Source organism: Balaenoptera acutorostrata, chromosome 10, assembly GCF_949987535.1.
Source record: "Balaenoptera acutorostrata chromosome 10, mBalAcu1.1, whole genome shotgun sequence".
NCBI lineage: Eukaryota > Metazoa > Chordata > Mammalia > Artiodactyla > Balaenopteridae > Balaenoptera > Balaenoptera acutorostrata.
Genome location: NC_080073.1, coordinates 8,444,969 through 8,471,437, shown reverse-complemented (window position 1 = coordinate 8,471,437; position 26,469 = coordinate 8,444,969). Strand labels below are relative to the sequence as shown.

At 53.7% G+C, this 26,469-nt stretch overlaps 1 protein-coding gene across 5 annotated transcripts in view; it reads right to left on the bottom strand.

The window, feature by feature from the left end:
- Nucleotides 1-496: 496 nt before the first annotated feature.
- SSUH2 (ssu-2 homolog) overlaps nucleotides 497-26,469 on the bottom strand; it is a 62,071-nt gene continuing 36,098 nt past the window's right edge. For 3 of the 5 annotated variants that reach the window (XM_057554060.1, XM_057554061.1, XM_057554059.1), the window contains 11 exons: nucleotides 17,985-18,083; nucleotides 17,550-17,631; nucleotides 15,881-16,010; nucleotides 14,643-14,703; nucleotides 13,458-13,582; nucleotides 12,338-12,400; nucleotides 10,662-10,747; nucleotides 9,244-9,336; nucleotides 8,746-8,851; nucleotides 6,878-6,985; nucleotides 497-2,314 (listed from right to left, as the gene is read on the bottom strand). In XM_057554060.1, the coding sequence (XP_057410043.1) occupies nucleotides 2,168-2,314; nucleotides 6,878-6,985; nucleotides 8,746-8,851; nucleotides 9,244-9,336; nucleotides 10,662-10,747; nucleotides 12,338-12,400; nucleotides 13,458-13,582; nucleotides 14,643-14,703; nucleotides 15,881-16,010; nucleotides 17,550-17,631; nucleotides 17,985-18,083 (1,100 nt within the window). In that variant the 3' untranslated portion in view covers nucleotides 497-2,167. Of the gene's footprint in view, nucleotides 2,315-6,877; nucleotides 6,986-8,745; nucleotides 8,852-9,243; nucleotides 9,337-10,661; nucleotides 10,748-12,337; nucleotides 12,401-13,457; nucleotides 13,583-14,642; nucleotides 14,704-15,880; nucleotides 16,011-17,549; nucleotides 17,632-17,984; nucleotides 18,084-25,341; nucleotides 25,397-26,469 lie in introns of those variants that run through there. The other 2 variants (XM_007192493.2, XM_057554062.1) reach the window with 2 other exon arrangements.

The window sequence follows — 26,469 nt, the reverse complement described above, 5'->3', positions numbered from 1 at the left end:
TGGCCAGTTTGGGGGTTACAGCTGCCCTTGCATTCTGTTCTCTACCCTCCAGGGACTTCAGCTGGGTCTGGGCCTACCAGCAACAGCCAACCCAGTCCTAGGATAACAGGCAGAAAGAGCAAATTAAGTCAGATCCTGGCTGCAGCGAAGGTCATAAAAACAGATAACACTGCAGGGGAAAACACGCAACAGTTATCAAACAGCCGGAGGACCCAGTAACCATCTGGGATTTTGCCAGAACCACCAGAACTAAGGGGCCCTATGGCTGGTGGCTCACTGAGGCTCAATTAGAACAGTGTCCCCATGACCCACTTTATTCCAGCTAGATTTTCTTGTTGGGTCCAGTTCACATGCCAACAGCGTGTACGGGCCACGTGGCCTCAACCCTAACATATGCGAGGCTCCCTTTTTATCCTAAAATGACATTTAGACATAACCCACTTACATACCATTTTTAAAAAGCAATTTAATGCCCAAACTGAAATATAAAGGAGAAATGAGAAGAAAGCAGTGTTTTAATACACGTATTTCAATCTGTGAGGCTCAAGCACAGCGGCCCGAGGAACCCCAACGAAGGCGTTAGAGTTCCAAGTTTGTACTTGAGAGAAGGGAGAGGATCAGAAGCCGTTTCAAACGAGACATACCAGAAAATCAAAGAACAGAGGCGAACACCAAATAAAAATCCGCACTGCATTCATAACTGATGAGACCTTGTAGAAGTAAGTTCTCCGTGTCAGCGGGGTATCTGCCAGCCATGTAACACGTGGAATGCCACTCCACGGTGCTGACGTCCCCGAGCACTGCTGGATGCCCCGCTTTCCTGGGCTCCGTCCACCAATGATGGCAACAGCCAAAAACCGTCCCCTCCATTTGTACGATGCCCCAGGGGAATGGCCTCAGACCACCCCCCCCCCACCTGAGCCTCCCCCAACCAGGCCTATTATGTCCACATGCTTCTACCCTATGGGAGACGAGGGCTGCAGGCCAGCAGGAGCTTGGGAATCAAGAGGGTATGGACTGGCCCTCCTGGGGTGTAGCACTCCCCTTCCGGGTGGGGGCAGGCGTTGTAAGATGACAGAGACATCTGGTTACTCACAACCAGGTACACAGTGGCCCATGCAGCCCCCGAACCACCCCTCCAAAGCCAGCCGGGCATTCAGTGTGCAGGGTGTCCCCTCCACCCGCCCAGCCTCACTGCACCAGGTGGGAGTTCCCGCCTGGGACTGGGTACACAGGACATCCAGGTCACCTTCTACTCAGTGGGCAGGTTCTAAGGTCAGCACGTGATGTTAAGAACCTGCATATATCCAAAATCACTCTCTAAAATTTACCCATGCACAGGCACCATGTTAGAGATTAGCATACAGACCCTTGGTCTATCCAACACAGCGGGTTTGTTCTCCAGTCTGGGAACAGACCTCTGTCTCTTTAGTTGGGGCACACGTGCGGGGTGCTTACCCTGAGAGCCGCCATGCTGTGAGGAAGCCCACGCCGCATGGGGAGGCCACATGTAGGTGTTCCAGCCGAAAGCCGCCATCGACCACCAGGTATCTGGGTGAACCAGCCTTCAGATGATTTCAGCGCCCCTGCCCTTGAGCCACCCCAGCCTTCGATACTTCCAGGTGAGGCACCAGATGTCATGGAACAGAGATAAGCCATCCCACCATGGCTATCTATGTCTGAATTCCTGACCCACAGAATGAGGAGTAAAATTGTGTACGTTTTTTGCCTAAGTGCACTATTTGGTGTGCAGAAGAGGCAGCTAATTTCTGTCTTATCTTTCAACATTTCAGGATCACTCAGCTCCACAAAAGGCCCAAACTAGCAGAGACACACCAGAACTGAGACTGACCCAGGGAAAAGTAAAATCAACCCCACGCTCAATCAGGGCTTTAGTTCACAGGCCAGAGGCAAAGCCCCCACCGCTTAAGTTATTCCTCCTAAAGCAGTGTGTGTAGATGAATTCTTGTAGGTTAGACACATGATAGATTCCGCCAGACGGGCTCCAGAAGGACTTGTAGCTTGACAGAGGAGCTGAAGTCTCTGGAAGGACACACCAGGGTTTGCATGCAATTGTCCAGAGGAGCCAACAGTGAGTCATCTCAGAGGCCTCGGCCAATCTCCTGGGCAAGCGTGAGTGGCGGGCGCTGGGGGCAGACGTGCGGCGTCAGAGGATGGCGCAGCCGCAGCAGCACCTCTCGGGGTCATCCACCACGTACACCCTGCGGTCCGTGCCGTAGATGTAGTAGACGTAAGTCTTTCCTCGGTACCAGTAGCGCACTTCCGTGAGGGGGATCAGCTCAATGGTCTGGCGCTGAGGAAACAATGGGCCAAGAAAAACCTCAGGGTTCTGTTCAAGTCACTCGCCTGCTCAAGAACCGTCAGTAGCTCCCTGCTACCTGTGGAATGAAGTTCATGCTCTGGAGTTGGCGTTCTGGCTCCAACCTGCCGCCTAGATGTATCTCTTACTACGCTCCTTCACATACCCTAAGCTCTGGCCCAAACCGACTTCTCATCTTTAACCACCACCTCATTCTAAGTTTCATGAAGTGGGGGGGGGGGGGGGCGCACAGGCAATCCCCAGGGGAGTTTCAGGATGTATGGCAATCCACCAGCCGAACAGGACATCTTCCAGAAGCGTTAATTTTTAGATGGGGGGGGGGGGGTGGATAGAGTGGAGTGGAGGATAAAGTCATTTTAAACATTTTTATATTAAAACAACTATGGAGATATTAGGGAATGTATTATGCAACTTGAATTAAATTTTAAGATAAAATGTTGACACCAAAGAAATTCCAAAGTTTGGTGGGCTGCTTCAGGCTATTTTCTCAGACCCTTCCATCCCTGCACCAGGGTTTTGCAGTGACCCTCCTTTGAAAAAAGTCTTTCTCAAGTTTTCCCCTCCTTTTACACATGGGGAAACTGAGGCCCATGGAATTTCAAGCTTGCAAGATCACCCAGGTCAAGCCCCACCTCCTGGCTGGACCTATTTCAGGCTCAAATCTCCTCCCTCGCATCCCTGTCTACTTGAGAGCCTGGGGCACTCACTGCCCCCTGCAGAGGGGTCCTAAATCCCTCGTTCTCTGGCTCCTTCTCTGAGCAATTACTCCACAATCTTCCAAAATCGCCGGGCAGTGAACAGAATGCCCTGCCGCCTCGGAGCCGACACTGACTCCTGCTGAGACACCCAGGTCATTGGCTTTGGCGCTGATTTGTTACAGAAAACTACGGGTGTAACCCACAGGGCAAAGTGACTCCTCAGCCCCAGCAAAGCTTTCTCAGGACGTACCGTCAGACAGGCTCTGTGCCCAAACCCTAAGTTCTTGTGCACAAGCTGCTCCCCTGTCCCAGACTCGGATGTGGGGACCCCAACCCCAGAGGGAGGTGGTGTGGTTGGCCCAGGGTCAGACCGTCCTACTTGCAGGAAGATCCCCTCCTTGGGAAAAGAGCCCAAGTCCTCTCGCGGGAGGTGATGGTCCAGAGACCCCCGGGGAAGGTGGGGAACAGGCCGGGAGAGGATGTTGAGCAGCGGGCTCCCTACACTGGGAGGTGTGGGTTGGAGGGGCGGCAGAGTGAGTGACACTGTAGCGGGGGTGGAGGGGGGTACTCAGGGTCAGGGCGTGCACTTCCCATGAAGCCGTCTGTGTGACCTCCCACTTCCTCTCTCTGGGCCTCCGTTTCCTCATCTGTGAAACGGGTATAAAAACTTCTATGTCATGGAGTCGTTGAGAAAACCAAATGAGATCGTGAGACTGAGTTTTCTCCGCGTGCCGGAAAGCGGCCTCCAAGGGGGATAACTGTGGAAAGAAAAGGGAGACGATCCCTCTTGCCATGTTGGTACAGGAGACCCAAAATGGGAACCATGGGGCAAGAGGGGAGGGGAGCCAACATCTGCTCAGAAAGCCTGGGCCGCGGGTCAGACCACTCTTGTTTCCAAACTCTTCTACTATCCAACAGAGAGCAAATCCACAGCAGCCCCACCCCGCGTGCCTCCGTTTTGATTCTAAAGGTCTACAGACTGGAGACCACAGGTTGCCCAGGACATCAACTGCCATCCAGCGGTCATCTCGTAATAGGACATATATCTGCTGGTACACCTTGGTGGTGCCCCTGGGATGAGCAGATTCCAGGTCTGAGAGGAGGGGCCAGGGCCCCGCGTGTGACAGCTGTCCCCTCACTGGATTCTACTCGCTAACTTCCCAACCCTGAACAAAATACCAGCATGAATCTTTGTCTATAGATCCTGGGCCAAAGGACAATTTAGGACAAAGAGTCACAGAAGTGGCCTCTTCTCCCTTTATGCTCCCTTTTAAAGAAACATGCATGTCTGCCCCTGGTGCACCCCTCCCCGCCCCGGGTCTGGTTCACAGATGGCTTGTGTCACCTGAGACGGGGCTGTGCCATCAGGGAAAGCCCAGGAGCCCCAGGGTCTAGACGGAGGTCTGCCGCCAACACGCTGTGTGACCTTGGGCAGTCACTGCCCCTCTGCCAAGTGAAGGGTCCAAAAAGGACTCAAAATTGTCAGCCTCAGCAGCAAAAACGTCCCAGGAGAAGCACCTGTGTCCGCAAGCTGCTGCAATCATGCCTCGTCCTCCTGCCAGCCCTACAGTACACAGCTCACTACTGGGGGGTCTTCACTGTAATGCCCACCAGACTGTACCAGGGCTGCAGGAGCAAGGCCCCTTAGAGACCGGGCTGGGGTCCTCCATGGATGGGGCTGAAGAACAAACGTCAGCTCCAGGCGAACAGCCGCTGAGGTATGGCTGACACTCAGAGGGCCACTACCTTCACCGCCCCCTTGTCTGACCCTCTTCCTGCTCCGGCGCCCCCACCCGTTTACCCATTTCCCCTGGGAGCCCTTTCTTAACAAGTGTCTTGGGCTTCCCTGGTGGCGCAGTGGTTAGGAAGCCGCCTGCCAATGCAGGGGACACGGGTTCGAGCCCCGGTCCAGGAAGATCCCACATACCGCGGAGCAACTAAGCCCGTGTGCCAACTACTGAGCCTGCGCTCTAAAGCCTGAGAGCCACAACTACTGAGCCCACATGCCACAACTACTGAAGCCCGCATACCTAGAGCCCATGCTCCACAACAAGAGAAGCCACCGCAATGAGAAGCTCGCTCACCGCAAAGACCCAACGCAGCCAAAAATAAAATAAATTGACAAAAAAACAAAACAAACAAACAAACAAAAAATGACTTGCACACAGATCCTCGTCTCAGAGCTGCTTCTGCGGAGCCCAACCTAAGGCAAGGTCCAACCGTGCCCATTTTACAGATGAGGACATCGAGGCCCATGAATGGAAGAGAAGGGCCAGGAGCCAAGACTATGTGCCAGACCTGGGAAGCAGGCCCTAACCTGGGAAGTGACTCGCCCCTGCAGTGTCTGCCAGGCGAAAAGGGCTCTGCCTCCTCCGGCTGATAGCCCTGCAAACCTACGCTGGCTTTCAGAGTCGCTTGCGTGCCTTGAATGCGGCAGATAATAACATTTCCCTTGGAGTTGGGAAATCTGAGTTCTACTCCTGGGCTCTTCCACTGAGAAGCTGTGTGACCTTGTCTAAATTACCTCCACTGTCTGGGCTTCCTCTGACTTATTGGCAAAGTCATGGGTTTGGACTAGACCAGGGGTAGCCGAGGATGCCCACAGGCCAAAGCTGGCCCAGCAGCCCATACAGTGCTCTTAGCATTTTTAAAATTTTGTTTTCAATATTGAAAAACTGGAAGATTTCATGTAAAAATGTGGATTTCAGAAGGTCTGAAATCTCTGCCCCTGTGCTGCACAGAGCTGAGGGGAGGCGGGGCCCTTTGGATAAGGGGGCCTCCTACCCACAGCACCACCACCCCCCCGGAGGCCTTTCAGTTTGCAGTGCCCCCATTTCATCCTCTCTGAGGTGCATTCCAGCTCCAAGACGGTCATTATTAATTTTAAATTAAATGCATCCTTTTCCCTCCTGCAAACAGGGTAAACGTGCAGAAAGAGAAGGGGAATACTCATTGCAAAAGGAACGGAAGGCACAGGGACATTTTGAGCACCGGGTTCCACGCACTTAAAGCAAATGATCTCATCCCTACCAAGCCCTCTGAGGCGGTAGTAACATCTCTTTTTCACGGGTGAGAAACTGAACTTCAGGAAGGCGTTTGTAGCTGGCTCGGGACCACTCTGGGACGTGGAAGAGCCAGGATCTGAGCCCAGTTTGTAAGACTCGGACCCCCGACAGAGCCCTCACGGAGCTCAGGCGCTGGGCTTTCCCTTGCCAACCCCCCATCTTCCATCCCCGTTTCCTTTACCCCCGTCCCCTGACGCACACGCCCCGCCTCCCGCGGCTCCTGGGGACGCGACGGGCACCACCGCCACCTAGTGGCCAGCAGGATAACAGCCGCACAGCAGCGCGCGCCGTCAGCCCTGCCCTTGGGGGCCTGGGATTTGGGAAGTGCCCCGGGGGGCCGGACGCTGGTTTCCAAACCTGCCTTGGACCCTAGATCTCGAGCTTTCCCTCCCCTTCTCTGAATACCAGGGGGGTGAGAATCGAAACCACACTGAGCCACATTCCTGCGTGAAACCCTGTAAGCTCCCTGTCGCTCGCAGGATAAATCAATCCAAACTTCTTCCCGTGGCCTTACGTCTGACCGGCCGCCCTGCTCTCTGACCTCCGGCCACTCTGGCCCCAAGTCAGTCCCTAGTACCTCTGTGCTCCTCCGACTGGGGCTCCACCCCTCCCCCCCTTCCTTCTGCCCTGCCACTCTCAAGAAGGGACCTCCCCACAAAGGGAGGGGCCCGCTCCCTCCTTTACGTCCACGGGGGACGGTGTCCTGGAGCCCCAGCAGACCCGGCACCTCACCTCCCACCAGCCCTGGTCCCCACCCCACCCCCTCAGCTCACCTGCTGCAGGACGCGGGCTCGGGAGGCCAGCGTAGCGCTGTGCTCGGCGATACCCCGCTGGGAGGCCAGACAGATCTCCCGTAGTGGGAAGTCCACGATGGGGTACACCTGGGGGGAGACGCAGACCACCTGACCCCGAGCCTCAGCACCTGGAGCCCTGGGGGGCTGATGGGAGCACGAGCCCAGAGAGGGGCGGGCCCGGGCCAGGGGCGAGCGGGGTGGGTGGGGCTTGTTAAACCCACGCGGACTGTTGATCATCCACCTTATAGCGTCGTCGGGAACGCCAGCCAATAAACGAGGGCTGTAGACAGACTACACGCCCACCCGGCGGGCCCTCGCTGCTGCCTAACTCAGGCTAGGATTGGGCGCAGGGCTTCCTAGAGGGGTGATGCCTGAAGTGAGCCTTTAGAAAGCCTAGTGATTGGGGCAAAGAAAGGAAGCTGAGGACTATTATGAAGCCATAAAGAAGGAATTCCTGCCATTTTCAACAACATGGATGGAAGGGGGCATTATGTTAAGTGAGATAAGTCACAGAAAGATACACACCCTATGATCTCACTTACATGTGGAATTAAAACAAACACAAACTCCTAGATACAGAGAACAGATTGGTGGTTTCCAGAGATGGGGATTGGAGGGGTGGGCAAAAGGGGTGAAAGGGGGTCAATTCGTACAAACTTCCAATTATGAGATAGATAAGTCTTGGGGGTGTGAAGTACAGAAAGGTAACTACAGTTGATAATACTGGATTGGATTTGAAAGTTGCTGAGAGTAGCTCATTAAAAGGTCTATCACAAGAAAAATCATTTTAACTGTGTGGTGATGGATGTGAACTGGATTTATTGTGGTGATAATTTCACAGTAATATACAAATATCAAATCATGATATACACCTGAAACTAATAAGCCAATCTGAAACAGCTACATACTGTTAAAAAAATAAAAAGAAGAAGGAAGGGAGGGAGGGAGGAAGGAAGGGTGGGAAGAAGAAAAGGAAGAAAACAAAACCAAAAATACTGTCTGAGGATGTCCCATAAAGGCCAAATTCCCTTCCCAGGCCGACAGCAGGGAGCCACAAATCTTTTCTGTAAAGGGCCAGAGTAAATACTCAGGTTTGAAGGCCATGGGGTCTCTGTCTCGACTACTCAACTCTGCCCTCGAAGCACGATAGCAGCCACAGACAGTACATAAACAAGTGGGCTGTGCTCCAATAAAACCTTATTTATAAAAGCAGGCCAAGGGCCGGAATTTGCCAACTGCTAGTGTACAAGACCCTCCCTGATCTGGCTGCTGGCACCTGTCATGTCTTAGCTCCTTGCTCTGCCCAGCTCGCTGCCCTCCAGCCCCCTGCCCTCTGCTGCTCCTCAAGGCCTGTGTCGTGCTGCTTCCTCTGCTGGACACCCTGACTCCCACACTGTCACACCATCCACTCCCCGACTGCACCGCTCTCCACCCCCGACACCCTGCCCCTTCCTGTCTCTCTACCTCGCTTGTGTATTTCTCAATGATCCTTTAGCACCAGCTGACAGTGTGGTGAAAATGCTATTATTACCCTCTCCCTCACCAACTGTGAGATCCGAGAGCAGAGATTCTGTTTTATGGTATCCCCATGGCCTAGAATGGTGCCTGGTATAGGAGGAGGGTCTCAAGATTTGTCCAAGGGAAGGAGGGAGAGAAAAGGAACAGGGGAAGAAAGGAGGGTTGAATATGTAAAATTCAAGACAGAAACGGCCCCATGGGGTCCCAGCAGCCTCTGTCCCCGCCCAGTCTTTCTGAATGAATGCATCGCCTGCAGAACCAGAAGACCTGGCCTCACAGGGGGAGGAGGGACCCAGCTCCCTTTAGGGCGGTAGCAAAGCCCTCCTTACCATCGTGTTTTCATCCTTAAAGAGGGTCTCTCCTCTGGCTTTAGCAAGCAGCTCCCCAGGGCAGTCCAGCTGGTGCTCAGACACAAACTCAAACAGGCTGTTCTTCCTGGAAGTGAAGAGGATGAGGGACAGAGCCCGGGGGTCGGGTTAAGAACCTGGGTTTGGAATCAGGCAGATCGGGGCTGGAGGGCTTGCCATGCTACCGGTGGGACCTTGGGCAAGTGTTTTAGCCTCTCTGGGCCTCAGCATCCTCACGGGTAAGATGGAAAACTAGTAAAGTACGGACAGTTCTGTTCTAGCAAGGTCCCCGATAGGAGAAACCCTTAATGTGTGGGAGCTTCCCTGACGTGGGGCCTTAGGACCCTGGGACTCCTCCTCTCCCAGCAGGTCCCTGCACTGTGAAAGCCCCAACCAAGTGGAGCTTCTCTGCACAAACCAATCCAGGCCATGTCCCCCCGGCCACCCCGCCAGGCCATGGCATTGAGAGGTGCCACGTACCACACGATGACCAGCTGGAGGAAGTGCAGCAGTTTCTTCTCGCCCTTGCAGGTGGCACAGGTCTTGTTCCCCCTCCCTGAGCATGTGCTGCATCTGAGAGGGGCCCCATGAGTACCACTCAGATGGTCGTGGTGTCCCAGTGGCTCCGGAGGCCCCTGCCTCACATCCTTCCTCACAGAAGTGGACTGTAGTGGGCACGGATTGCTTCCACGTGCCCACCACCTAGACCTCCTGCTTCTCGTAGCAGTGCCCCAATCTCCCTTTGGAGACCACCCTTCTCCCCACCAGCCCACATGGTTTGTGGGCTTGCCCCCATCCCTTCTATGACCAGCTTGGGACCTTAGCCTGGCCAATCAGCTCATTCCATCTCTCTGGCCATAGTGGCTGATACAGAGATTGACACATGACCCAGGTGAGTGCATTGAGATCCACCCCAGAACTTTTGCTGGAACTATCAGGAAAGGGCCATCCTCTTCCACTGAGGTCACCAAGCTTGGAGCTGCTGGTGGCCTCCTCTGCCACCACAGGAGACAGCCTGCCTGAGGATGAAGCCATCATGAAGGAAAGCAGAGTGAGGGACAGAGACAGATTCCTGGTGACACTGTTTAAGCACCTGGATCCAGCTGTACCTGAAGTCATCCCAGAAATCTATTCCTCGACTTTTCCATTACATGGGCCTATAAATTTACTCTTTTGCTAAAGCCAGTTTGAATTGGAGTTCTTTTACTTGTAAGTGAAAGAAATCTAAGTTTCTTTCCAAATCAAAGAGCTCCTTTACCAACCACAGGTGGCAGGTCCACCAAAGCTTTGCCATCTGGCTTGTTAGAAGGATGGCCTGGGCCTGGATGAGCCACAGGTATCATGAACCCAACACAACTTTGAAGAGTTTCACTCCTCATGGTTTCTTGTTTCCCTTTAAAGATTTATAAATACATGAAAGGACATCAAGTCCAAAAGGCAGCAACCCACTGTTTGCAAAGCCCTGTGAACAGGCACTTTGTTTAGTCAATCAACCAACCTTCCTTCACTCTTCCCCCATTTAGTCCCTGCAATGGGTTATAAATAAGGGTTTGCCCAGGCCCGGATCCTCAGAGAGATAAGAATCTCACCTTGGGTGCTTTTCTGTATTCACTTCCCCTCCACGTGAGCAGGAAGACGTCTCCTCTCTTAACCCACGGCCTCCCTTCCTCCCTGCAGACCCTCGTACCTCCCCCCACCCCCGACCCACAGATTGCTTGATGGGCTCCACTTGGTCTCGAGAAACACTCACCGAGGTGACAGGGCACCTACAATGCACAGAGCTCTGGGGACACAGGGGTGACAAGACAGCGCGCCCGCTTGCCTTCCCAAGGGCAGGCAGTGAAAAGAAAGAATGCCAGTGAGAGCACTCAGCTCGGGGCCGGGAAGCCCCATCTTACCTCTGCCTGCCGGACCCCGAGCACATCTGACACCGCCGGGCGGGCCTGGCTTTGCGCTTGGCCCCGCTGCACGAGGGGCACCGCACCTGCGGACACACGTGGCCTCAGCCCTCACCCGCCTCCCGGGGAGCAGGCAAAGGGCATCCTGAGACCTGGCTCCAAGCCAGCCTGTGACCTTCCCCAAGCTGTCACTTCCCTACTTGCTCTCCCTGGGCCTCGCCCCTTGTCGGTAAAATGCAGTGTATCTTCGGACCCCTCCAGCTGTAGCTTCAGAGACTCTGCATCCTCACATCTCTGTTTCTCCTGAGACCTCAGCCTCTCCTGCTCTTCTCTGATCCCCAGGACCCTTGGGACCGTCCCCTGACCAAACAGCCATGGCCGGGGCGGGGGGAGAGGGGCAGGCTGGCCCTCTCTGGTGCTGGAAAAGCCCCCAGAGATGGACCAGGCTGTGCCCTCACAGCGGGCTTGGGGCGCGCTCAGAGACATTCCAGGGAAAGCCTGAGGGACAAGGGGGGAGGAGGAGGAGGAGGGGAGGGAGGAGGGAGCAGCAAAGGCCACCGCTGAGCCCCACGGCGGGTGTGGAGCGGGTAGAGGGACGAGCACGCAGCAGGCGGAAGGCGGGTGGAAGGGCACGTGGGCAGGTAGAGGACGGAGGAGGCCCGCTTCAGAGCAGCAAGTGGTCGGTGTGTGTCCAAGGGATTAGGCACAAACGGGGCGGTGGGGAGAGCTGCGAACACGCAAGGGGCGTGGACTTACTGCTGGGAAGGCTAGTAGCCTAGAGGATTCTGCAAAGAACGCTGAGGCCACGAGGGCCAGGCTGGTGCTGGGGGGCCCGCACGGGGCTGAAGAGTATACGTGGTCGTCCCCGCCCGGATTTACATCTACCAGAACCTCAGAATGTGACCTTATTTGGAAATCATCTTTGCAGATGTAATTAGTAAGGGTGAAGTCATACTGCGGAAGGGTGGGCCCTACATCCAATGACTCGTGTCCCTATGGGAAGCCTGTGAGGAGACAGAGACACACACAGAGAAGCCAGGAAGCAACACGGAGGCAGAGATGGGGGTGAGGCAGCTATAAGCCAAGGACTGCCTGACGCTGCCAGAAGCTGGGAGGAAGGCATGAGATGGCTCTTAACCCTGCCGACACCTTGATATTGGACATCCAGCCTCCAGAACTCCTAAGGGAATGAATTTGTTGCTTTAAGCCACGCAGTTTGTGGTCATTTATTACGGCAGCCCCAGGAAGCTAATCCAAGGCCCGAGTCTCTTGTGTCTCTCAAAGGCCCTGAACTTCACTTCTCGGCTGGCACTTGCCCCTGCACTACAAGTGCTGGTCACTTGCCAGTCTGCCCCTCGGACAGAGAGTCCCTGTGAGAAGGACCCCAGGTCTCAGTCCTCCTGCACCCAGCAGGTACTCAATAAATGTTTGTAGGTGGAGGAGAAAAGGAGAGAAGAATGAAAATCATAAACCATCAAAGTGAAATAAGGTCAATAGAGACCACCCACTCCAACATTCCCATTTTACAGGTAGGAAGATGGAGGCCCGGAAAGGGAGGATGACTGGTCGGAGGCCCCACTGTTGGCACAGGGAGCCCCAGGCTGCCAGCCCAGCCCTCCATCCCCACATGGCCCTGCTCCACATCACGTACTCACCAACGGCCACATGTGACTCACCGTGCCGGCCCCGTGGCAGCTGCTGCACTTGTAGCGCCCATGCCCGTGGCATTTGTGGCATTCCTGAGAGTGAACGCTCTCCTTGATCTGGTTTTCCAAGTACCAGCAGCTCCTGATTTCACCAACCCCACCCCCATGATGTCAGCATCCCACGTGGAGGTATAACAGTTCAGGCCACGGTGGGAAGATGACCATTGGTGACTAGGCTTCCAAAGGGCCTTGAACACCAAGCCAAGGAGATCACGTTACCACCTCCTCGGAGCCTCAGCCCAGTCGGTCCTGGATGCTAAGACGGGGAGACCAGGGCTCTGACTCCCATGTCCTAACTCACACTCCCAGGCTAAACCACAAAAGCCAGTTTCCTTAGCCCATTAGGTGGCTAAAGTGGCCTTTGGGAATAGAAGCCATAAAAAAACAGAGGGTGTTTTTGCAAAAGGCAGCAAGCTAGCTACTGGAATTCAATGGCTGAATCAAAATAGCTTTTCCACCCTGGAGAACAGGATGAAACACTTTCTTGATCTCTCAAAGTCCTCTTCGTCTTATGATGCTATGAAAACTCAGAGGGTAAAATGACACGCTTGAATCAAGTTCTAAAGTGAAAACAAGGCAGGTAATTAGATGAGAACGTAACATAAAACATCTCAGCTGGGGTTTTGTAACACATTAGGTTACCCTCACTACCTGTCCTGATTATATTTCTGTAAAACAGAGTGGATGTCAAATTCTACTCCCCTAATGACTTCCATAAAAAAATCCCAGTGATGCTTTAATTTTATTTTATATGTTTCATTCAGCTGTTTCCCAACAGGTCAAAAAAATAAAAATAAAAAAGATAAAAACACTCAGATGGTCTAGGAATGTGAATGCTCACTATTTAAAGCTGGTGACAATTTCGTACCATCCTGTTGCTATGTGAACGCTCCCTAATTTTCGCGGAATTTCGTATGGGACTACAGCCCATACGCTGGGTTTTCTTAGAATTCTGCTTATTTGATGGGCAAGGAATAAACCACCAGCCTGGACTTCGGGTTTCCTTTTTAAAAGGATAAAGTTTGAAGAAACTATGGTGCCCGGAAAACCAGCTCCGAGAGAAGGGCAGAGACTCCAATAAACACATTACCTTGACCAATGATGAGTGAGGGACTTGGAACTTCCTGGTATCTTCCTGAAACATCGGGGGAACCTGGACCTTGATGTCCCAAAGCCTGGGGGAGGTCCCTCTTTGTGGCCCATCCACGGAGTGGTCTGACAGAGAAAGGGGCTGTTCAAAGAGCAGCAAACGGCTGCAAGGACCAGCTTTCATTTATTCACCAAATAGTACGGAGCCTTCACCTGGTGCCAGGCGTTAAGCTAGACCCTGGGGCCGAGGGACTGGTGGGTAAGGGTCCCCTTAGAGCCTGTGCTTCAGCAGCCAAGCGTCGGAGTTGGACAGACCCGGCTGACTCCTGCTTCTTGTACTTCCTGGCTGCGGAACTCGAGACCATCTCCTCCACCTACCTCTCTGCCCTGCAATCCTCTGCTCTCTACCCAGGGATTACGGTGGTACCTACCATGGGAGAACGGTAGTAAAACTGAACAGCAGGAGGCATACCAGTGCTTAGCCCAGGGCTGCTACAGGCCGAGGGATCAATAAACAAGGATTGCCACCACTACTGTCACCAGCCCCACCATCTTCTTTCTCCTCCTCCTCCGTTCAAGGAGATGGACTACATCGCAATACAACAGAACATGACATGGTAAGTGCTTTGGACAAGAGGTGCATAAGGCGTTCTGAAAACTCGGAAGACTGACTCATTCTGCTGGGGAGCGGACAGCAGGGGAGAAACCCTCAGAGGCTTCGTAAAAGAGGGGACCCTCCAGCTAAGTCTCGGAGGATGAACCAGAGAACAGGTAGGGCACAGAGCTTCCCAGAAAGACAGCCTTAAGCCTCTAGGGGGTCCAACAGAGGTGGCATAGCACACTGAACGGGGTGGGGATCCAGAGACTCGGGGAGGCGCCGGGGGTGGCCCAGGAGGCAGGCAGACGCCCGAGCACACTGGCTGCCTTTGCAGTCTGGCCCCGTGTGGCAGCACCAGCCTGTGGCCAAACGCAAACACTAGACTTTTGCAGGACCTCCTGCAAACCACTTCCCTGGAAGGTCTCCCGGGGGAAAGGCCACCCTCCCTTTTTATGGGGGACGGGAAGCTGAGGCTGCGAGCAGCGGAGCATCTTCCTCGGGGTCAGTGGCTAAGCCAAGTCCTGACGTTCTCCACCAGCCCCTGCCGTATTCGCTCCTCATTAAACTCATTTCAGACGACTCACTTACTGGTAAAGGGCTGAAAAGTCCATTCACTTATCCTGGATTCACTGAAGGTTTCTAGTCGATACTACAAAGGAAAAATAGTGTGTTCACACTCGTGCCCTCAGGAAGACAGAGCCTTACGCGGAAGGATGAAGCTCCCCACCCCCGGGCTCAGCGGGGAGAACAGAAGTTCCCAAGCACGGCCAGCGCCCAAGGGCCGCTCAGAACAGGCTGGCAGCAGCGACTCGTGTCACAGATGCCCTGGGACACATCTGCAGGGGGTCACTCAGCCCCAGGAAATCTCCCCTGACAGACACACCACTGGGCACCTGCAGTATAATGTGTATAATTTCTTTATACACAGAAGTGGTCTATGAGGCAAGTTTTGAAGCAAAAACTGCCCTTTGACAGATGGAGGCTGCTGGAATCAGCTGCTCCGAGCGCCCCCTGGGGGAATTTATCTGCCTGAGGTCGAGATCCTCCTTCTTGATCCTCACCCACGGGATCCTGACATCGCCTGGCTCCTCCTTTTCCATGTGAGGAAAGGGATGCTCAGAGAGGTCAGGTGACTTGCCCAAGGTCACACAGCTACACAGAGACCTCGTATCTCAAATCCCTGCTCTGATCACTCCCTGCGAGGCTGATTTCTGTGACTGTGTGCCCTCCAGGGGATGGCTATGTCAGTGACACTAGGAAATGTGAACTTAAACTTGTCCCTGTCAAGGCAGAAGGTGACAAACGTGGGGTCACCTTGTGTGGTCTTGGTACCAAGCACAGGACCTCCCTGGAGCCTCAGGCCTGGGGGTGATAAATAAATAAATACCCTTGGCACAGATGAAACTTGGGGGAGGCAGAGGGAGCTGGGATCAGGGGAGGAGACGGCCCTTTCTAGCCCACCCCTCCAGGAAGCAGGTAAGTTGTGTCTTTAAAAACAGGGCTTTGGTGCCAGCCAACCTGTGTTTGAATCCCAGCTCGGTCACTTCTAGCTGCATGTTTGGGGGCAAGTAACTCCACCTCTCTAAATGTCCAAGTCCTCCTAACTGGTGATTATACCTACCATGCAGGGTAGCTATGAGGATTCGCTAAGACATATAGGTAACGTGCTGTCCGTGATGCCTAGGGCATTCGAGCTGTTCTCTGGTGATTGACAACCATGATTCCTTGTATTATAACTCACTACAATGTCACTGCTATTCACACGCACTGTTCCCCCAGACTCCTTTCTCCCGGGCCTCGCCAGGCGCCCGCCGGCCAGCCCTCACCCTGCGCAGGGCCTGCTGCTTCAGCTCCAGGATGACAAGGTCGCCGGCGGCCGCGCTGCCGTAGCAGCACTTGGAGTCCACGAAGCTGAGGAGGGCTTCCCGGGCCACCTCCTCTGTCACCACGGGGACTCTGGTGGGGACCGAGCAGAGGGGCGGTGGGTCTGGGGAGAGCCTGCGGGCTCACCCAGGCCAGTCAGCCCCCTCACTGTGCAGATGGAAACTAAGGCCCGGAGACAGGGGTCCCCCGGCCGTGTCCACAGCGGTGGTAGAGCCCTCGGGCATCCAGACGGTGAGGGCATCTCCGGCATCAGGAACTGTGTGAACAGATGCCCGGTGGGAAAGTGGCAGGTCCTTCGAGAGGACAGCAAAACCACTTTAGCTGAGGTGTGGAGCGGCGGAGAAGGGCTGATGGGATCTTAGAACTCAAATGAAAAAACAAAAACAGAAACAAAAAACTGAAAGATGAATTATGCCACTTTACAGATAAGGAAAACTGAGGTCCAGAGAAGATGTCACACAGCTAGAAGGAAGCAGAGTTAGGCTAGACGAGGTTCCTGCCCTCTGAGAACTTGACTTCAGCCAGAGGAGCTGTGAGTAACGCTCAGGGGAAGACCCCAGCCGAGAACCTTCTGACAGTGGCGCCCACAGAGACCCGCCAGGAGCCCGCTGGACGGCAGCAGGGCAGGCTGGGAGGCAGACTACGAAGGACCCTTTCTCGGCCCCCTCTTGGGACACTTCTCCTCCTCCTAGAAGACTCCCGAGGCCCAACTGCCCTGTCCCTCCTCGGCAAAGCCCTCCCGCCACCGCCATGAGCAGAGGCCCCTTCCTCCTCCCCGCCCCCCATCTTCACATTCTTCTCCACGGCAGCCTGCCTCCAAATGCAAGCCCTCACCAACGCACGCTGTGTCGCCGACACCCCCGGCCCTGCGCACAGAGGGCCCGCGTGCCCACAGACAGGGCACAGCAGATGGAGAGCGTGGGGCAGCAGTGGCCGGGACGACTCCACGGAAGAAGGGGCGTCTGCAGGCACGCAGGGCGGGCCGCCAGGGAGGAGAAGGGAGGTGGTCCAGGCAGCAGCGGGGCCAGGAGCACCAGGAAGACACCCTCGACGGCAGGACACGGCCACCCTGGACCCAGAATGGGCACGGCTCCTCCTCCTGTCCGCACAAAGCTGGCTGGACAGCCGGAGCTCTGCCCCGAGTCCTCCAAGCAAGCAGACTTTCGGTAAAGGGCAAGATAGGAAATACTTTAGGCTTTGTGGGCCACGTGGCCTCTGTGTCACCACTCGGCTCCTCTGTCACAGTGTAAAAGCAGCCACAGACAGTAAGGAAACAAAAACACATGGCCGTGTGCCAATAAAACCTGATAGACAAAAGTAGGCAGTGAGCTGGATCCGGCCCGGGGGCCGTAGTTTGCAACCCGTGATCTAGACTAGAGTTTTCAACCCCAGTTTGGTAGCCAAACAACCTGAAGAGCTTGGAAAAATACACACTCCCAAACTCCATCCCTGGAGACTCTGATCCACTGGGTCTGGAGTCCTGATGCACTGTCTGGGTTGAAATCTGTGGCCCCTGAGATCCCCGAGGAGGGCTGTCGGGGGACAAAGGTGACCTGAGGATCACCACGCGTGATCCCGTGCAATGGCTCCATGGGGGTTGCCAGGGCTCACCTGTGTTCCAGGAACGAAGACCAGCACCTTTGTTCCTGGGGTCTCCCCGGGGCCTCCGAAGGTGGGAAGAATATCTGGCATCCTGGAGGAGAGCGAGGGGGTCAGGGCTCGACAGCCCGGCTCCAAGGCACAGGTATTTGTGGGACAAAAGGAGGAAAGATGGGCCGAATGTGAGAGAGAAGAGACGAAGAATGAGGGTTCCAAGACCAGCAGCATCCTGGTCGTAAGTGGAGATGGACGTGGTCACGGAATGTCCATGGACACAGTGCCTACGCCCCGTCCTCCCGTTCCCTCCCAATGGCGACAAGGGGCTTCCCAGGGCCCCCAGGGGACAGGGGAGCTCTCCCAGCCCGGCCTGTTCCAGAGATGCCCGCACAACAGCATAAGCCCCGGGAAGAGGCTGCGGGACCCAAGCCCCCAGGGACACAGACTCACTGTCCCCTTGAAGAAGCCAGTCACAGCTGGGCAGCCTCTCCAGGAGTTCAGCCGGGGGCACCAGAGGACTCTCGGCCTCGAAGCTGAGGTCCATCACACCTGGGGAAAAACGGGCAGTGCTGAGCCTCGGGGAGGAGGGGGTCGAAGGCGACTCCTGTCAGCTACCTGACAGGTGAGGGCAGGTGCATCATCAAGAGGCTCACGGTTTCAGTCAGTCTCACTCTGGCCCCCTCGGGACACACAACATATTTGTAGGGCGGCCAGCAATGGGGTTGGGGGTATGACAGTAGCAGCGGTAATAATAATGATGAGACAAACATTCGGAAGGGCAGCTCCTATTTGCTGGGCACCTGCTCTGTGCCAGTCAGCAGGACAGGTGCTGTATAAACAGTATCATATTCCCCAGCCCTAGGAGACAGACACTGAATAACAGATGGGCACACTTCTTTGCTGCTCCTCTCATCAACAGACAGGTCTCCGTTTCCTCCCCTTGAACCTGGGCAGGCTTGTGACCACTTCACCAAGGGAACACAGCAAGCAAAGAAGAGACTGCAGCTCCTACTTCTGGCCTCCTGAAGCCGTCCCTCTTGATGCCTGAGCTGCCAGGTAAGAAATTAGACTATCCCACTGGAGAGGCCACGTGCAAATGCCCTGAGAGTACGTGGGGAGGGGCCCAGTGGAGCCTGGCCTTCAAGCCACCCTGCCAAGCCACCAGGAATATGAGCAAAGCCATCTTGGACCCTCCAGTCCAGAGCAGCTGCCTGCTGAATACACTGAGGGACCCTTTTATGGACTGCATGTCTGCATCCCCCCAAATTCATATGTTGAAACCCACAGCCCCAATAGAGCTGGGTTTTTTGGGTTTTTTTTAACGCATTAAAAAATATATATTTATTTATTTATTTGTTTCTGGCTGTGTTGGGTCTTCGTTGCTGTGCGTGGGCTTTCTCTAGTTGCGGCGAGCGGGGGGCTACTCTTTGTTGCGGTGCGCGGGCTTCTCATTGCGGTGGCTTCTCTTGTTGCAGAGCACAGGCTCTAGGTGCGCGGGTTTCAGTAGTTGTGGCACGCGGGCTCAGTGGTTGTGGCTCGTGGGCTCTAGAGCGCAGGCTCAGTAGTTGTGGCGCACGGGCTTAGTTGCTCCACAGCATGTGGGATCTTCCCGGACCAGGGCTCGAACCCGTGTCCCCTGCAATGGCAGGCGGATTCTTAACCACTGCACCACCAGGGAAGCCCTTGGGAGGCGATTAGGTTTAAATGAGGTCTTAAGGATGGAGCCCATGATGGGATCAAGGTCCTTATAAGAAGAGAAAGAGGCTAGGGCTCTCGCCCTCTCTACTACGTGAGCACCCAGTGAGAAGGCGGCTGTCTAGAAGCCAGAAGCGGGCCCTCACCAGATGCCGGGTCTGCTGATGCCTTGACCTTGGACTTCCCAGCCTCCAGAACTGTAAGAAATAAATGCTTGTTGTTTAAGCCACCCAGTCTATGGTATTTTTGTTACAGAAGTTTGAACCAACACAGACCCTCATCAGTTACACGTGGAGCACCCACCTGAGCCCTGCTGAAATTTCTGACCCACAAAATCATGAAACATATTAAAGTGGTTGTTGTTTTAAGGCAACCTGGGATGTGGGACAGTAGGTCATGCAGCTTCCTCCATCAGGCAGTCTTTACTCTGAGACTCTCCACAGACCCAGACAAGACCTTCTTGGAGCTGCACCAGGGTCTCAGGCTCCCCCTGTTGCCCTCTCTCCTCTCACAGGTGTCTGACCTGCACTGGGGTCCAAAGACGGTCCCTGCCTACGCCTGCCCCTTCTCCCCCTTTCCCTTCACAGGTCTCCAAGGGACGTCTGGCATGTCTCAGGCCATCTTGGTGTCTGCTTCTTGGATGACCCAAACTGACACACCAGCACAACCACATTCTACCAATGAGGAGACTGAGGCTCACAGAGATTGTGAGTCGCCCAAGATCACCCAGCCAGTGAGTGACAGAGTTGGATTCAAACCAAGGTTCTTCTCTCTCCAAAGCTGGTATTCTTTTCCAAGTACTTTTTACAAGGCACACCCTATGGAAGAAGCACTGATTATATAACTGTTTTTAAAACCTCATCTTGATCTGTCAGGCTGTGACATCTATACATAGGGACTGAGACCCCAAGGAGGAAAGCATAACACTAGAACTGGCTCCTGGAAACTCAGGACAACTCATGAAGCACCTCCCACACCTGATGCCTCACCCCACCATCCCACCTAGAGGTGTGGAAGGCAGGGCGTCTAACTCCACTTGACATGAGGAGTCTGACCCTCAGAGAGGTTACTCCAGTACTCCCAGGGTGCACAGCGCTGGAGTTAGAGCAGGCCAGAGGCTTCTTGCTCCAGTTCCAGCCCAGTGGGCCACCTGTCAAACCTGTTCCGTGAAGTCCCCAGGCTGGGGGACAAGGATCCCTCAACTGTGTCTTTCTAGTGGCCAGTTGACCATAGGAAGTTGACTTTAAAGGGCGAGCTGATAAACGGTCAGTGGAAGCGGATTCTCTCTGCATTAAGTCACTGAAGGCCACTTGGGTCAAACTTCCAGCTGACCCACCTCATCTCCGAGATCTCCTCTTCTCTGCAGCTCTCTAAAACCTATAGCTCTTTATCACTACGAAAATAAAAATATTATGTCCTGTTCTTTAGAGTTTAATAAAAGCAGAGGCCAGAAGAATAAGTAGATCTTGTTCAAAACTGGAACAGCTTAGGTTATCTGGAAGTAGAGACAAGACGTCGGATGGTGAAGAAGCCTGAAATTCTGGCATTCATGGCCAAGAACAGTGAGGGAAGAGGCGGTGTCATTAAAACAAATAAACAACCCTGCTCTACCACCCCTCCCCCATTAGGGGTGCACTTGTCCTCTGATAATAAGCAATACATATGCGTCTCTAAGGTTCTGTCTCCTTGCAGGAAACTTCCAAAAGAAGCTGAAATAGAAGAACGTTTGTGGATATAGAGAGTACCTTTCTTAGCAGGAAAGCTTATCTTTGTAAGCAAATGATTCTGCCAAGAAGCAGGTGAGAGTTCTGGGACACATGCGGGTGCAATGTAAAGTGACATCATCCCAAAGCTGCTAACGTCTGCCAATGTGTCCTGAAATCCCCAGGATGAGATTTCCCCTGGAATTATTATTCTTCGAACCTTGGTTCTCAATATTGTTTCGCTTCTAATAAGGTTATTAGCATTCTCAGCTACTCCAGCCACCAGGGACCCAGGGATCAGCAAACATTTTCTACAAATAGCCAGGTGGTAAATAGTTCAGACTATGGGCTGTACAGTCTGTCTTAGTTACTCACCTCGGCCGTAGTGCCCTGAAAGCAGCTATAGACAACAGACAACTGAATAAGTGTGGCTGGTTCCAATGAAACTACAAAACAGGCGGTGGGTCAGCTTTGGTCCGTGAGCCGTATTTTGCCCACCCTGACCTGACATCCACCTGTGCGGGGGGGTTCTTAGGGGGATCAGGAAGGTGGCGGCTGGAATTTGAACCTTTCTGGGGCAGGGTCCACGCAGTGTCTGTGGGCGCAGTTAAAAGAATTAAAGGTGAGGGGCAGGGTTGGACTGTAGCCAGGGTGGGGATGGGGGTGACTGCACTCGGAACCCCTGGGCACGGTGCTTAGGAACCCGGGCTCTGATACGCTGCCGTCTGAGCCAGGTAACACATGACACTGCGCCAGACACTCATGCTCCCAGCACTCAACTCCCCCAGCTGGGAGAGAGAGCGGGTGGTATTAGGGCCCACCTAACGAGACACTGCGTATACAGCTCTCAGCCCCGAGCCTGGCGTGTAATAAATGCGCGGTCAGTGCCTTGGACCGAGGAGGGCGTGTCTTCCTCTTTCTTGGTGCTCCTTTAAGCCAGCGCACAAGAGTGAAAATGTCAAGCACGGAAAGAAAGGCAAGGCCATCACAGCCCCCTCCCCTGGGAGGGCCCCCGCCTGCCCGGAAGTCTTGGCTCCGCTGGGTCATCAGTACTCCCCCAGACAAGAAGACAAGGAAACGCCACGTGGCCGCTCTGCCCTGCTGGAAACCAAGCAACAGGGCAGGAAGGCGGGAAGAACGAGAGGTGGGGACTCAGAGCTCCGTCCATCAACGGGAGCCACAGCGACCTCTGGCAACTCGTCGAGCTAAATTAACCTCCCCGTTATGCTGTGGACGAAAATGAAGGCCTCCGGGCTGAAGCACGGACAGACACGTCATTTCCTGGGCAGACCTCATCGGGCACAACAGGAATGCGGACGTCACGGGACATTGTGTGGCGCCCAGCGTGGGGTGCTCCGACGGGGGCCACGAGCCGCGTCACCGTTTCCACGGGGCTGGGCCGAGTCCCAGGGTGGCCGTCCAGCTGGACCACTGCCCCCTGATTCACGCGCTGCCTGGGTGAGGGGTGCTCCACGGTCTCGCTTGCCCCTCATGACAACCACTATGTCCCCGTTTAGTACAAGGACGAGATGAGGCTCAGAGATGCGATTGGAGACAGCAAGCCCACAGGCTCGTGGCAGAGACAGAAACAGTACTTAGAACGCAGAGCCTGACTCCAAGCCCCAAGGCCTTTCTGCTCGGGTGAACACCCCAGTGCTCCAGGCACACACGTCAAGTGGTTGCCGAGAGAGCTTCGCAAAGTGCCACCCACGTCGTGTTTCTGCTCGCCAGACGCCAGCTATTTTTCTTTTGTATAGGAAGGAATTTTTCTGGTGGAAAAAGGCACAATTCGTGGATAACCCCCTTATCTTTCTCTTTTTTAAATGCCATTCCCTTGATTTCAGATGATCAAAGGAGTCCACGTCTCCTGCCCCTGATTAATCATTGTTAAAGCACTGAAATCTGACAGAGGTGGTGCTGAAAGTGACTTCCAAGTGGATGCAACACCCAGAATGTCCCTATCCATGCCTACTTTGGTACCAACTTATGTCACTGGAGGAAAATATTCTCTCTCCGAAGTTTCCCCACATTGTAGACTCAAAAACTAAGGAGACAGCACTTTAGTGACTGGGAAGGGTAACTCAACTGGCTAAAGTGGACAGCCAACTCTCACCTAAGAAGGGACATTTAAATTACAGAAGTCAGGCTTCCCTGGTGGCGCAGTGGTTAAGAATCCGCCTACCAATTCAGGGGACACGGGTTCGAGCCCTGGTCCGGGAAGATCCCACATGCCGTGGAACAACTAAGCCCGTGCGCCACAACTACTGAGCCTGTGCCCTAGAGCCTGTGAGCCACAACTACCGACCCTTTGTGCCACAACTACTGAAGCCTGCACACCGCAACTACTGAAGCCCGTACGCCACAACTACCGAAGGCTGTGAGCCTAGAGCCCGAGCTCTACAACAGTAGAAGCCACCGCAATGAGAAGCCCGCGCACCGCAACGAAGAGTAACCCCTGCTCACCGCAACTAGAGAAAGCCCGCGCACAGCAACGAAGACCCAAAGCAGCCAAAAATAAACAATAAATAAAATAAATTTATTTTAGAAAGAAAAGAAAGAAAAAGCTTTAAAAATAAACAAATAAATAAATAAATTACAGAAGTCCCATAGCAGGCTCCCTTTCTGAAACCAGGAGAAAACTTTACCTAGTTTCAGATTTCGTCAACCTTGTTTCTAAAAATTTTCTGGACAATCTCACACCTTGCAGTAGACCCTAAATGCCGGCCTGAGGTTTGATTATGTTGGAAACCAGCACATAGGGTGACCCTATGGCAGGATCAGAGTTTTTAGAATTTTAAGGGAACTAAAAAGAGTTCACCTTCCTCTTACCTTGCTTACCAAAAAGCTTGATGCCAAAACAGAAACACCACGGTGGTAATATTTTCCATTAATAGCAGTTTAATTTTAAAGCTCTCAGGGACATAATCTGATAATTCTCTAGAGTCAACATTTACTCCATGCCTACTCTGGGCTGAGTCATATATTAGGCACTTTACATCCAATTAATCTTTTACCAATTCTGCAAGATGATACCATCTCTATTTTTATTGGGGGAAATAAAGCTCAGAGAGGTCAAGTGACTTAGGCAAAGTCACCCAGCAATTAGGAGGCAGAGCTTGGATTTGAATCCAGATTTGACATAGCCCATGTCTACTACAACAAACTCCAAGAATAAACTGAAAGAATGCTAATGAGCAGTATTTTTTAAGAGGAAAGATTGCATTCGACTGTTAGTAGAAGCTTATTAGAATAAGACTATGGATACACAATTTCCAATATATCAGAGATCAGAGTCGCTCCTCCTCAAATACATGCTAAAATATCTAGGTACAGTCTCTCACTTCAATATGAAAAAGGACTCCAACAAAATTTAAACTGAGCTCTCTCAGATTAGCATGGGTTCATTTTATATCCCACTGCAGCTCTGAGGCTTAAAGCTCAGAGACACTAACACTAAAGGCAGGAAAGAGTGTTGGGCCTGCAAAGGACCTTCAGAGTCACCAAGTTCGGTAACTCTGAAAAAGTACTAGTGTCACAGGCCTCTCTGGGATTCAAGTGAAAGCTGCCTTCCCCTCCCGCTCCCCACACACACACACAAAGCCCATACATACAGCATTTTGCCTTCACCTTCATGGTCCTCAAATTAAGAACTCCTGACCAATCTCCTTTTACAGATGGGGAAACTGAAGCTCAGAGAGGTTAAATGACTTGACCGAGATCACAGAGCCAACTCACAGCAGGGCTAGGACTTGAACCCTAGCCTGCCAATTCCCAACCTGATACTCCCCACGTTGTCCGTTCCAAACTCACTATCCAACTTTCTTGTTTTAAAACATAGCACATTTCTTCTTAAAATACCACTTCCTTCTTCATCTCTTTAATTAGTTCTTAGATTCCATTGTATTTCTGTCCCACTAATGACAAGATGGGGTCACCTGGACTATGTTTCCTGAGCAGTAATGAACAAGCGAGCTTTTTGCTAGAGGGAGATCGTGCGTAAAGACCTTTCACTGACATTGCTTTAAAATTAACCTCATCTAGAAACTGATGCACCTCTGACTGAAATGAGAATCCTGATATTCAGGCTCACATTTGGCTTGGGCGGGGGAGGGGTGACTATCAATCAGAGAAAGGAAGGATAGAGAATCTAAGATTTGGACAGTGTTACGTGGTTAGGGAGGAAAGTCCTCACCTTGGTTTTCCACCTTCCTTCTCCGCTGCCCCGAGGCACCTAATGGAAGAACAGCCTGCAGGCTGCAAATGGGCTTCACATGTGAAAGGAAGGAAGGAAGGAAGGGATGCTCTAGCGACACAGACGCAGAACCAAGACAGCGCTGAGGGCAGCGGGGAGACTTCAGCTCAGCGACCCACGGAGGCGGGCGCCCCTCGCCCTGACAGGCTGTACTTACTGTCATCGTCACTGAGATCCCTGTCCATCGTCGAGACGTCCAGCCAGGGAAGTGTCTGCCCTCCCAGTGGGCTCAGGCTGCTGGGATCTGAGGGACCACCCTAGGCCCCTCCCAGAACAGCGGGCCCATTGTTACCTGATCTGAATACAACAGAGGGAAACATCTGTGGGGAAGCACCGAGTCCATCAGGGCGGCTGCTCTGGACCCAGTCTAAGGGTTCTTGGGGTTCCTCCTCACAAGACCCTCTACTTGCCGGGCTCGTGCTGGTGCTCCTGACCACCTGCATCCTCACGCAGCCCTACGAGATGGGCACCTTCATGGAACCCATTTTCCTGAGCCGGGATTCAGACTCTCGTCTGCTTGACTCTCAGGTCAGAGCTCTTGACCCCTGTGCCACATGGCTCATCTATAGGGAGGCAGGTTTCTGAGCGCTGGGCAGGCAGGGTGGAGAAGGCGGGTAGAGAACAATGTAAAATGTAATAACCACAAGGAGGTTACCTCCCCAACGGCAACGGGAGATGCAGGGGGGAGCTCTCAAGTCGTGAGTGTCAACCTCCTGGGCTCAGTGGGGAAGAGTCGAGGCTGGGATTAAGAGGTGATGCTCCAAAGCCGCTCAGCACAGCATGGGCAGAGCCGGCTCCCAGCCCAGGCTGCGTGGGCCGCTGATGTCACCACACCAGCCCAGCTCTCTGGGAGACATCTGTGGGTTTTTAAAGGCCTCTTTCTGAGCCTCCTGCATCAGGGCTCGAAACACCTGCAACCCCGACCCTTGCAAGATGACGCAAGACCACCCCTCTCCTCTAGAGGAGTCTAAACCATGAACACCTGGACCTGGGTCACCTGCTGGTGGAAGCAGAGGGCTCGTGAGCTGTCACCACCTGCACTGCATCCTTGGCAATGACGCCTCACAGCTGGGCCTGGAGTTCTCTAGCCAGGACAGCCTTGCTCTGTAGGGCAAAGCATGTACCCTATGCCCTGCCTGCCCAGCCCAGCAATGCCCATGGGATGTGTCACGATGCCCACAGTGAAGACTGGCTGTCGCCTTCACCTGGGAAGTGCTGTGACTGATGTGTCCATGGCCTGGCTTCAATGGCCGCGCTGGGCACAGAGATGGCTCCCAGGCGACCA